The sequence below is a fragment of the Schistocerca piceifrons genome, chromosome 1, assembly GCF_021461385.2.
Source record: "Schistocerca piceifrons isolate TAMUIC-IGC-003096 chromosome 1, iqSchPice1.1, whole genome shotgun sequence".
Lineage (NCBI taxonomy): Eukaryota > Metazoa > Arthropoda > Insecta > Orthoptera > Acrididae > Schistocerca > Schistocerca piceifrons.
In genome coordinates, this window is record NC_060138.1 from 550,774,593 (window position 1) to 550,787,474 (window position 12,882).

General features: G+C 39.3%; 1 protein-coding gene across 1 annotated transcript; it reads right to left on the minus strand.

Annotated features, from left to right (window-relative positions):
* Positions 1-648: 648 nt before the first annotated feature.
* On the minus strand, positions 649-1,608 carry LOC124749825 (piggyBac transposable element-derived protein 3-like). The gene has a single exon (XM_047248973.1). It carries the CDS (start codon positions 1,606-1,608, stop codon positions 649-651), a length of 960 nt encoding a protein of 319 aa, XP_047104929.1.
* Between the last annotated feature and the right edge of the window lie 11,274 nt (positions 1,609-12,882).

The window sequence follows — 12,882 nt, forward strand, 5'->3', positions numbered from 1 at the left end:
TGACATCATTTTGAACACCACATCTTTGCATGGCATTAATGATTTTCTTTGGAAGATTAGGGATCTGAATACGAAGTTCCATTAGTGGTCTTACCATTTCCTCTGCTAAATCACTTAGGAACAAACGCCTTTCATCACTTCTTCCATTATGGTATGTCAGATGTTGGGCGGATAATAAAATTTCATTGTTCATTGCTGCCACGTCCATCGTATTCATCCATAATGCAAATGGCCATCTTCTTGTTTGTCTCTTGCAAGTGTAATAACGAATTTTCTGGTCCATTTGATCTATTTCACCCTTCGTAGAGCGATAGAACTTTATTATATCTGGTTTCTTTTTTGCATGAGTTTCATCAATGTTTCTGTCATGGTGAATTGTGCTAATGAGAACTACAGACTTTTTCTTTTTGGGAACATAACTCACCATTGTAATGTCACCTCTAAATGAAAAGAAAGAGGAATGAATCGCTCTTGAGGCAGATGGTTTCATCTCATTAGGAATTTCTGGTTTATTTTGTTTGATTGTTCCCACCACTGTAATTTGCTTCTAAAGCATCTCTTCTGCCAGCTGCACACTAGTAAAGAAGTTGTCAACAGTAATATTTTTTGATGATGCTTCAATGCTTTTAGCAAGATCTTTCACCACATTCAATCCAAGATTTTTCTGAATAGGTTCATGGAGCTTCCTTCCCGTGTAAACAGTTTTGTATAAAGCATATGCAGATGAAGCATCACATAACCAAAAAATATTTGTATGCCATACTTGGCTGGTTTAGAGGGCATATACTGGGTGAAGCTGCATCTTCCATGGAATGGGACTAGCTGTTCGTCAACTGTGAGCGAATCATTGGGAATTATTCTATTTATACACTTGTCAAGAAATAGTTCCCCTACATAGTGAACAGCTGCAAGTTTTTCATCTGCAGATCGAGCTTCACGGGTATGCCTGTCATCAAATCTAATCATTCTCCTTATATCCTCGAATCTATTTACTGACATGGTGACCTTATATGTAGGATTTGCCTTTTCATTCAAGAATAATTCTCTAATAATGACATCCCAACTATTCTCAACACCAGAAAGCAGTAAAAGACCAAGAAAACCCTCCATTTCAACAAGCAAAACGTTTTTCCACGTTTTACCATGTAAAGCAGCCACTCTTCTGCCTTCAATATTTGTGCAGTTTATGATTTCCTCTAGTATTTTCTTGGAGATGAAATAGTCCCAGGCATCCTTAGGTTTAGAGGTTTTCAAACCATGGGCTGGACCTGGTGCCTTCTTTGCGATATTATGGACAGGTGTACGAAAAGTTGCAGGAGGATCGAATTTCCAAATCGTTCCGTTCCGACTAATGTATGTGTGATCTTCTATATCTTTTTGTGGTGGTTCTTCATTTTCAGACTCTGATGAAGTAATATTATCGGAAGGACTGTCATCTGCCTCAATATTCACATCTGCAGGTCTATTGGCTGATTCTTCACTACTTGCATCTTCAAAAATATTTCCTTCCTCGTAAGAATCATCTTCTTCAAACCACTGAGCCACAACACTTTCAAAATTAGCTGCTTTTGCACGTACTGACTCTCTTGCTTTGCGTGTCGAAGCCATAGCAAAAGGCGTGTCTCTCGAACTGCAGCTTATGCAGCACTAAACGAGTCATACTCGTGACAATATGGGCCTTGCAGCAACAAACAAACTACAGTAACAATGAGGCTGACAAGAGCAGCACAGGATAACAATACTATGCAATAACAAAACATTTGATAGCAAAAAGATCAATAATACACCAACATCGCCAATATGTGAAAACAGTGTTATTATTTTTTAGTTATACTATTACTACTACAGCAACTGCTGCTGTTGACACTCCTGTTGCTGGAAGTACCACTACAGTTATTGTTGAATTAATAACTGCTCCCAAACAGATGTTGAAGACAATATAGGCTAAAGAACATTTATAAATTTGCGAGGGCTTCTGAAGCCCTGCTTGTGCATTCATGGTGTATGGGTAAACGTATTGAATTATACAAAAAACTTAAAAAGGTATCTCGTTCAGACTTGATAGGAGGAATGTCACAGTGTTAGTGAAAGAGCACTGGAAAGCAGCTTGAAATCAAAAATGAAGATATACAAGGGCCTCGGAGGCCCTGTATATGCATCCTAGGGTTAAGTAATAGTAGTGAAAGTGCAGTGAGTTGCCGATCAACCCTCTAGTAAACTATCAATTTGACATGAGAGAGCTAGTAAGAAAATTATCTGAGGAGGACTGTAAGGTGTTTGAAGAAAGTAATAAAAAATTATCTGAGGAGAATAGTAAAGCGGTAGAAGAAACTCATAAAAAATTATCCAAGGAAATGGATCAGAATCTGGCAGGTCTCGCAGTAAAGATGAAAAATGATATATTTGCTGAATTTAAGAAGCGGACTGAAATTCTCGACCAGCGTGTTTTCACCTTGGAAGAGGGACAACTGCATGCTAGCGAACAACCTAAGCTGCAAGAAGAGCATCTCACAGATCTCCGTGCGCTAGCTGAGTCGTGGAAGCAAAAACACGCGGAGCCGCGGACGCTTGTGGAAAGTCTGGTGACACAGGCACCGGAGCGCATTAGCAGCCAGGTGGACGCTAATAGCAAAGCCACCCTGGTATTGGAAGCCGAGGTCGTAAGCATGGCGAGAAAGTTAGGGGACGTGTTCACTAGCGTCAATTACGACAAGAAGACACCAACCAGTGTAACTGAGACGCAAGGAGAAGATCACTACTGAAAACTCAGTGGGTTCAGTGGGAAGCAAATAAACAACATAGGGACATTACGACAGAATTGTGTGAGCGGGTAGCGTAGGTTAGAGAACCATAGGTACAATGCAGAGGCTTCCGAACGTGTCTGTAAACACAGATGGGAGAGTGCAGATCGGGACTCTGCAGAAGGTGTTGATTTGGGAGAGAATAGGCAGAAGAAAGCAAAATGGGAGCGAGCGATCTCCACGAGAGGATATTCACGGATTTGATTTTAAACATTTCCTCTTGGTGAGAAAGTTCGAAGTGTTTCAGAACGCTCCAGACCTGGTTCATCGCTTGGTTTGGTTAAAACAGTTCCAATTTTCCCTTCCTCTTCCCTGGCCGGACTCGCACAAGATTGAATAGATGAGTGGGCACCTCGAGAGTGAGCCAGCTATACACAAGAGGGCAGCAGCAAGCGACTGCAACTCAGTCAAGTTACAACAGATTTTTCTGTTGACTTACTGGTCTGAGGCGGCTCACTACCGCGTTAAACAAGGGGTAATTATGTTGCCGATCTTACATCATTCAGCTTTTCAAGGCTGGCTCAGTTATTCGAAGATATGCTATACAAAAACCAGTTCTGGTGCGATCCTTACAGATCGGCAGAACTAATTTGCATTTTCAGTATGAAGTTACCAGTGAACTTGCACTACATCATCATTGTAGGAAGATGTAAAGATGACATAAAGGGATTTAGAACCATGCTACAGGACTTGCTGTACGATGCAGGTGATGGCGCACAGTATAGCGGATCATATTCTTGTAGTCAGATGCGTCGCGACCGTAGTCGCGGCCGCAGCGAAATCAGGAGACGGGACTGCACAGGGAGGCGAGAGGATGAAATACATCAGCCATATCAGAGCTGGCGTAATAATAACGGGGAACGCAGGTGTCGTTACGGTAATCAACAAAATTACGGCAACAGACAGCATTTCGGGAACCGACAATATTACGGGAACTGTGAGGATCACAGGAATCTTAATGAACGAACTAACCACGAGAACAGCAGTCGAACTCGGGGAAAAGGCGTACGAACGGTGGTGTACCAGGTCGTGCTCTCGGAGTCGAGATCAGACCAGCAAATCACAGACACAATCAGGCGAACATCAGTAGACGGACTGAGCAATAATTATGAGATACTGAGTGCGAGACACTGGAGGAGACTGTGGAAAGGGCGAACAGACGTGTAATTTATATAGGGAACGAATGGTTATGAATTTCAGAGATGGTTGTCTTTGTCAGTAAATGACTTTTTGCTGTTGTCATGAGTGATACTGTATAAGGCGTGGTAGTACAACAAAAGAATATTCGTAATTCGGCTGTTTCAACTGAACTTTATGTATGGTGTACGTATTCCCTCCAGATGAGAAAATATTATAAGTTTTGTGGCTCTACTGTGTGATTTAAGAGATGAGTTGAAGCATTAAGTGTTATGGATTCCCTCTAAAGACTGATCAGTTATCTGTGTCGTTAGTTTTCTTTTAGGCTCACGTTGTATGGTATGATTTTTGCTTTGTAATTTTTGAGTTTTCTAGTTGAGTAGATTGGTTTTTGCTAGTGCTTAATGAGAAGATTGTGCGTATATGAATAATATTAATGTGTAGATGGTTTTGGTTGCCGAGCAAAGAAAAAGGAGGTTCGTGTCCAGTATTCATGATGTTGTTTCCTGTTCAAATTGCTGATGCTAGGTGTATTACAGAAGCGTTAGAGAAACAGGATCGGAAATAAGTGACCCCTCCTTGATGAAGTAACCGTCTATCCCGTTTACACTATAAGGATAATGTCATTTTATACACCTAAGAGTGAAAGATGGCTAATAATATTTGATTTTCAGCTAAGGCACATTATGAAATGGTTTGAAGTTTAATTATCAACTATTCATTGATTTTGTCGGAGATGTGCAGCGCAAGGAGACTGAATACACGTGAAGCCGCGAGAGTGCGGAATGATTTGGTCCTTATCGCGTAAAACGCATTCCACTCCGTAATGAGACTCTCTGGACACGAAAGTCGAAGGACCTGCATCACATTTCGGATGTGTAACCTTTAATTGAATGAGCAGTGTGCCGATGAACACAGAGTAGGCTACGTCAGGGATACACCAGGGTTTGTGTCCACAGTATCTGTTAGTTTTGTTTTCTTTTCTAGTTTTTGAGAATTAATTTTAGAAGAGAAGTCTTTTTAATATTTTGTCATTTACTCTAAGAGCTATGTTTGAAATGGTCTCATTTTTTTCTAAGTATATGGAGACAGACGGTTTTTGTTTTTTTTATTGTCTGAATAATCAGTGTTTTCCTGTTGAGATATATTTCAAGCGAAGCTTTCTGCTCGGTTTTGCATAGACCAGCAGTAATAGGCAGTCCGGGTGTCTGACAAGTGGGATAAGGATATCGTGTACAACAAAGTGGGAATTATATCAAAATGTTATAAGTAGTCACAATCAAGCTAGAGTAGCCAATTTACAAACAGTATTGTAAGGTGCTTAAAAACGTTATCAGGAAGGCAAAGAGTATGTGGTATGCAAACAGAATAGCTAATTCACAGGATAAAATTAAAACCATATGGTCAGTTGTGAAGAAACTTTCTGGTCAGCAGCACAGGGTCGACGATATAAAATCGATTTATAGCAAAAATACTTCTGTTACTGATAAATCAGGTATATGTGCGGTATTTAACAATCATTTTCTGAGCATTGCTGGTTAATTAAATAAAAATTTAGTTTTTACAGGGAATCATATAACTTTCTTGCAAATACCTCTCCAAGATTGATGTCTAAAATACTTCTCCGTGATACGGATAAGGGGTAGATTGAGTCAACAATGAAATCACTGAAGACTAATGACTCTCTTGGATATGAGGGAGTGCCTGGCAGAATATTTAAGGACTGTGCTGCACATGTTGACCCCATGTTTAACCACATTTGTAATTTTTCGTTTAGGAATGGTCAGTTTCCTGAATGATTAAAGTATTCAGTAGTAAAGCCGCTTTATAAAAAGGGCGAAAGGTACAATGTAGACAATTTTAGACCTATTTCTATGCCTTCAGTATTTGCTTAAGTTTTTGAAAAGGCTGTGTATGTAAGGATAGTTTATCATTTTATATCACACAATTTTCTGTCAAATGTACAGTTCAGCTTTAGAAGTCGTTTAACGACTGAAAATGCTATATTCTCTTTTCTCTGTGAGGTACTATGTTTTCAACGCTAGGCATATTTTTTGATTTAACCATGGCTTTTGATTGTGTTTATCATAAAATATTGCTCCAGACGTTGGACCATTACAGAATACGGGGAGTATCTCACAATTGGTTCATCTCTTACTTTAGCAACAGACACCAAAAGGCCATTATTCACAATGCTGAGAATGGGTGTGATGTGGGGTCTGAGTTGGGTACAGTCGAGTGAGGGGTGACCCAGGGATCAGTGTTGGGGCCACTCCTGTTCCTTATTTATGTAAATGATATGCCCTCTAGTACTATGGGTAACTCTAAAATATATGAAGATAGTAACTGTTCTCGAAAGAACAGATACCATTGATGACCGTACAGCTTCTCTTCAATAAATGATAATTAATTGAAACCCTCAGCTGCCGACAGGTGTTGTTGATATACCTCGATGGGGACAGCTGAAACGTGTGGCCCAACCGGGACTTGAACCTGGGTCTCCTGCTTACATGGCAGACGCTCTATCCATCTGTCACGCTATTCATCTGTGTCCTCGGTGGCTCAGATGGATAGAGCATCTGCCATGTAAGGAGGAGATCCCAGGTTCGAGTCCTGGTCGGGGCACACATTTTCAGCTATCCACATCGAGGTATATCAACAACACCTGTCGGCAGCTGAGGGTTTCAATTAATTATCATTAACTCTAAAATATATCTGTTCACTGATGACACTAGCCTGGTAGTAAAGGATGTTGTGTGTAAAATTGACCCAGTTTCAAATACTGCACTTCATGACCTAAGTTCATGGCTTGTAGAAAATAAACTAACGATAAATCACTGTAAGACTCAGTTTTTACAGTTTCCAACAAACAATTCAACAAAACCTGACGTTTTAATTTCACAGGATGGGCATATGATTAGTGAAACTGAACGGTTCAAATTTCTAGGTGCTCAGATAGATAGTAAACTGTTGTGGAAAGCCCACATTCAGGATCTTGTTGAAAAACTTAATGCTGCCATTTTTACTGTTCAAATGGTATCTGAAGTGAGTGATCATTTGACATGAAAATTAGTCTACTTTGCTTATTTTCATTCGGTTGTGTCATATGGTACTGTATTATATTTTGGGGTAACTCTTCCCATTCTAAAAGGATATTTTTGGCTGAGAAACAGGTGGTTCGGGCAATAAGCAGTTTAAGTTCATGAACCTCTTGTCGACCCCTTTTCACGAGTTTGGGTATTTTGACATTGGCCTCTCTCTCTCTCTCTCTCTCTCTCTCTCTCTCTATATATATATATATATATATATATATATATATATATATTCCTCACTGTCATTTCTTCTTAACAATATTAGCTTATTCCTAAGAATAAGCAGCTTTCACTCAGTTAATACTCGGCAGAAACGAAACCTGCATTTCGATTGGGTTTCCTTAACTCTTGGCGAAAGGTGTACAGTATACTGCTACATCCATTTTCAATACGCTACCACTTGAATTCAAAAATCTTAGCAGCAATCCATGCGCTGTCAAATCCAAAATGAAGATTTTTATCATGGGTCACTCCTTCTATTTTGTCGAGGAGTTCCTTGAAAAATTAAGCTGATTCTTGTTGTATTGTTGATTCTGTTTACTTAAACTTATGGACTGACTTTTTTGCGTTCATAAACATTTTATTTTTGTCTGTTATTACTTTTATGTTGTAATTTCATGTACTGACATGTCCCATGACCTTAGAGATTTGTTCCTCAATTTGGTCCTACAGAACTTTATGTGTAAATAAATAAAATTAGAAATACAGTGAACGTGTACATTACAGAGGAAGTCAAACAAACCATGGTAGCATTGGTATAAGTTATCAAAATAATTAATTGTTTTCCTCTTTGTTTATGTATAGGTATCATAGTGGTTACATCTGCTTGTAGTAAATTGTCTTAATTCCGTACATAGTTGTTTATGGAAATGTACTTAGTGGTAAATAACGCTCACTGTCTGTAGATGAGAGTGACACTAAATCAAGTCCATTTCCTAACCACATCTTGTACAAGAGATATCCTGACCAATTTCTCAATATAAATAATATGCTTTATCTACACTATGTAAGAATTCCTTTATTGTCTACATTTTGAGTCTCACTCCAGTGATGTTAAAAGAGCTTATAGATGAATCTCAGTAACATTTTGATCATACAAGTAACATTGTGAGAAACAAGTTCATTTCCTCTGTACATTGAAATATTTTTAAAATCTTAATTGTTTTTTTTCTTTTTACAATCATATTGACCAACTAGGATCACGTTAACAACATCAGTTCCTCTTCTTCCTTTGTTGTTGTTTCCTATTTTTCCAGTATTCCCTCATTTTCTCCCCATAAAGTCTCTTCCTTTCTTCTGTCCATGTTGTTCCCGATTTTTTATTTCTTCTGCTGTGAAAGCCTTCCAAATTTAGTATTTTGTTTTTAAAACGGTTTCTTTCAGCTATTTCTGATTCTTTGATGTTGTTTCTTTCAAGATCTTTTCTTACTTCTGTAATCCTTGCTATTGTCGATTTCTTCTTCCAGAAATATAGGAGTATTTGTTTTGTTAGTTTATTTCCATCCATTCGGTAGATATGTCCAAAGAAGGTTAATCTTCGTTTGGCCATTACTTCAGATATTTTCTCTATATTTTTGTAGATCTCCTCATTACTTCTTATTTTCCAACCATCTGCAGTTTTCATTGCATCCATTATTCTTCTGATAATCCTTCTTTCTAGTACCTCTAGTGTGTCCATCTTATAGCTCATCGTTAGGCGTTCAGATCCATATAAACATTCTGGTCGTACCACTGTGGTGTAGTGTTTTAGTTTTGTTTTTCTAGATATACATTTCTTGTTGTAAATATTTTCGGTTAAACCATATGCTCTTTCCATTTTGTTAATTCTTACATCTATTGCAGATTTTTCTAGTCCATTCTGTTGTATAGTTTCTCCAAGATATTTAAATTTATTTACTCACTCTATTTTACCACTTTTTGTTTCTATGTATTTTGGTGCTTTTTTTATATTTGTCATGAATTTGATTGTTTATTTATACAAGTTTTTTTATTGCTTTCATTTCATTTTATTAAGAAGTCCAATCTTGTGAAGCAATTCATGGGGACTTGCACTGGCCTCAGCGGATTTCCCAAGGAGGCGTGTTCGTCAATGGCAGCTCATGTCATTGGGCAACTGCACCTCGATCAGCGTTCTTCTGCCAAGGGCGACACACAGAAGAGCCAGTGCATGTCTCCCTTTGTGCAGAGATATATCAGACGATCGAAGGTGGATTACAATTCGACGCTGTTGACGATGCATGAATGTGGTGCACCATGCGACCATGAGTTGCATGATTGATGACGAAGCGACAGAAGCAATGAGATCACATGCAGCATTTCATGAACTGCCAAAGGACGCAATCCTCTTGCTCTGGGCTTCAATACAGTGAGGCGACTGAACGTGAAAACAGTGAATAAGTCTTGCTTATTTCTGTGTGATGTAAAAGTGATGAGGATACAGATGTAAAATTTAATGATCCATCGAAATAATTATGTTTTCCATGTCTGTCGATATATTGACTTTTTGGGTATGGCCAAGATATATCTTAAAATTTGCTTATTATGTGATCCCACTTTTTCTTTTGATGATGCACCATTATACAAAATCGTTAAGGCTTTCGTGACCACTTGTTGACAAACTGTCTATTGGCTTCTGTCTCTAGTTCTTCGGCCGACGTTCATCTAATGATTTTTCTGACCTTTCGCCAGCACGAGTGGCTGGCATTGTCAAAGCTTCACCCTCCATTGCCGGTGGTGAATTGGAGCCGAGCTCGCGGGCGCAGACTATATGTACCTGGCGCGCCAACGTCCGAGGGCTTCTCCTCTTGCTACCTGCGACGGTCGTTCGCTGCAGTACGGGAAGCCAGGATCCGTTGACCTTAAGGCTTTCCTCTTTCTTGTTCAAACTGTTCGCGTGTTTTTGTATTTCTACAGCTTCTCTGAACAAGCGCGTGTGATAGTGCTTCTCTACAGCCAGAACTTCCGTGTCGGCGAATTTTATTACGTGGTCGGTCTCATTGAGTGCGTGCTCTGCCACGGCCGATTTCTCCACCTGCCCCAACCTACAATGTCGCTTATGCTCGTTGATCCTGGTGTTGATGGATCGTCCAGTCATTCCGACATAAACTTTTCCGCATGTGCATGGTATACGGTATATTCCTGACATTGCAAGTGGGTCTTTTTTCTCCTTAGCCGACCTAAGACACTCTTCGATCTTCCTTGTAGGTTTGAAAATCGTCTTTACGCCATGTTTGCGCAATATATGGCCGATTCTGTCCGTCACTCTGGGAATGTATGGCAGAAAGGCCGTACCTGACACTTCTTTTTCTGGTTCCTTACTTTTTGGAGTACCCATTGCTCCTCAGGACAGTTTCCAGGTGTTGCATTTCTCGTTTGAGGCACTGGACTCGGCGACTTGCAAACCTAAGGTGTGGTACAGGTACGTCGATGATACTTTCGTGGTGTGGAGCCATGGTGAAGAACAGCTCGGTGACTTCCTAAGACACTTGAGCAGCCTCCATGCCAACATAACATTTACCATGGAAGTAGAAAAGGACAAGAAACTGCCATTTCTAGATATGCTGGTCACAAGGGACAGCGAAAACCTGGGACACAGCGTGTATCGAAAACCGACACACACGGACCGATACCTGCACAAACTGTCAAACCACCACCCGAGCCAGAAAAGAGGCATGATTAGTACGCTCATAACGAGAGCAGGACGAATATGTGAGCCGCAACACCTCAAACGAGAAATGCAACACCTGGAAACTGTCCTGAGGAGCAATGGGTACTCCAAAAATTATATTAGAAGTGTAACAGAGCCAAACACTCGGCGAAGTAAGGAACCAGAAAAAGAAATGTCGGGTACGGCCTTTCTGCCATACATCTTCTTTCTTCTACTTTTCATTTCGTTTGTGTTTTAAGATTGTGTAGCTATGTTCATACCACATGGTGGTAATTTTTTCTGTGTATAATTTCAGTATCATCTTGAATAAGTTTTATTCTTAATTCTACATGTCTCTGTACGATTTACATTTGTGTTCTTGAAGCTTTCATGAGTCTTAATAATTTAGCCTTGTTCATGAATATTCATCGTAATTGCGGATATATCACGTGAGCGTAGCTTAGTTTGGTGTGCAAGGTGACGCAGATAAATTTCTTTGTCAGAAAGAGTTCCAAATTATTCTTATTCATGTTAGTTCAGTCATCGTGATAGGGATGAACATCTTAACCTCTGACTTACTGTGATGGGCAGTTATCTCCATTTTTGTGTGTGGACTGTGCTATGTTTGTGTAAGCTTTTTTCTATGCATGCCAAAGATTTATCTTCATTTATTACTGCAATGCACCACAGAACTTAATATAATAATAAGTGAGGTAATGAATTACATAACAGGCAATGACAGATCATAGTTTAGAATTATTTTTGGAATTTTTTATGTTATGCTTTTTAATATATCTCACCTGGCGTTTCTGAAGTGCAAAAGGCAGGCCTTATATTTGTAGACTTTGGTTGATTGTATTACCCTTTTTGTTGAGGCTTAAGGTCCTGCTTGCTCTGAATTATTTGATTTAACAGTTGTACTTAAATTATTCCCATGTGATTATTACATATATTAACTTGGATATTTTTATTAATTATAACAAATTAATTATGCTTATAAATTCAGTGATTAATTCAGTTCTTCTATTAAATAAACTGGGTGTGACTAAGAAAAATTTTGTGGCACATGGAACTTACAGTGGAGAGTTCCGTGTTGGGTAACTTCCCTCAGCTACTGTTTGCAGATCACTTTCCAAACAACCATTCAGCTATTAATAACCATTTACTTATATGCACAGCTTACTAAGATATGGTGTGATCTACTGGGGAAATATGGCTGTAGCAAAACAAACTTTCAAACTTCAAAAAGGCTGTCTGAATAATGAAGCCATGTTGGGTAAACTTTAAAGAATGTAAAATAATGACACTTCCTGGCTTATACATGTATGAATGTGTATGCTTTCTGGAAACTCGTCAGGAGTTTTCAACTCTGAACTAGCAGGTTCATAACTACTTGATATTGAAAGCTTGATGAGAATTTCATGAAATGATCTTGACATGAGTGATGAGGACAGAACTATAACAGTACAAAATAGTTGCTTTTGACTTGTAGATAAGATTGACATAGTCTCCAACCTACAAGCATGTTAGTAAAATGTGTATCCTTAAGCGTAAATTGTTTGTTGTTTTTACATGAGAAAAATTAGTCCAAACTAATCATTATTTTGTTCTTTGCTCAGTGGCATAGCTACTGTAGGGTTAAACAGGGCATTGCCCTGGGCTCCCCAAGATCAAGGGATGCTTGGCCTACATGTATGATGTTCGAAAAAGTTACATAATGTCTTAGCCAAATCAATAATTTTCGACTTTTAACTTTTTGGGCCCTGACCGACAAGCATCCAATGGCACAAACTGAAATCACAAAAATTTCTACCACCTCAAAAACACAAACATAAGAGGGTGTATTGCTTGTCTGCTAAGACGTGCACTTTGCCGCTCTTCGGGTATTGTCGCTTGAACTCGGAGTTCCCATGGCTGCCAGTCTTTGCGAACTAATAGTGAGAGGTGCTGAATTACTAGCGGTATGTTCGACAATACAATGTGTGACGACATTTGAATATGAAGTCTCTATAATGTATTATTGCCGAACGTTGTGGCTGCCGAGAATCATTTCTAAAATCGAGAACGATAGGATTGCACTTGAAATTGCAGTCTCTGTGAGACACTGACCTTCTCTCCCTCCGACTGCTGAGGCCTTGTTGCGCGTGGTCCCAGAATTCTCCGCGGTAGCGAGGGACAACGTCATAGCGGACAAGCAATAATACGG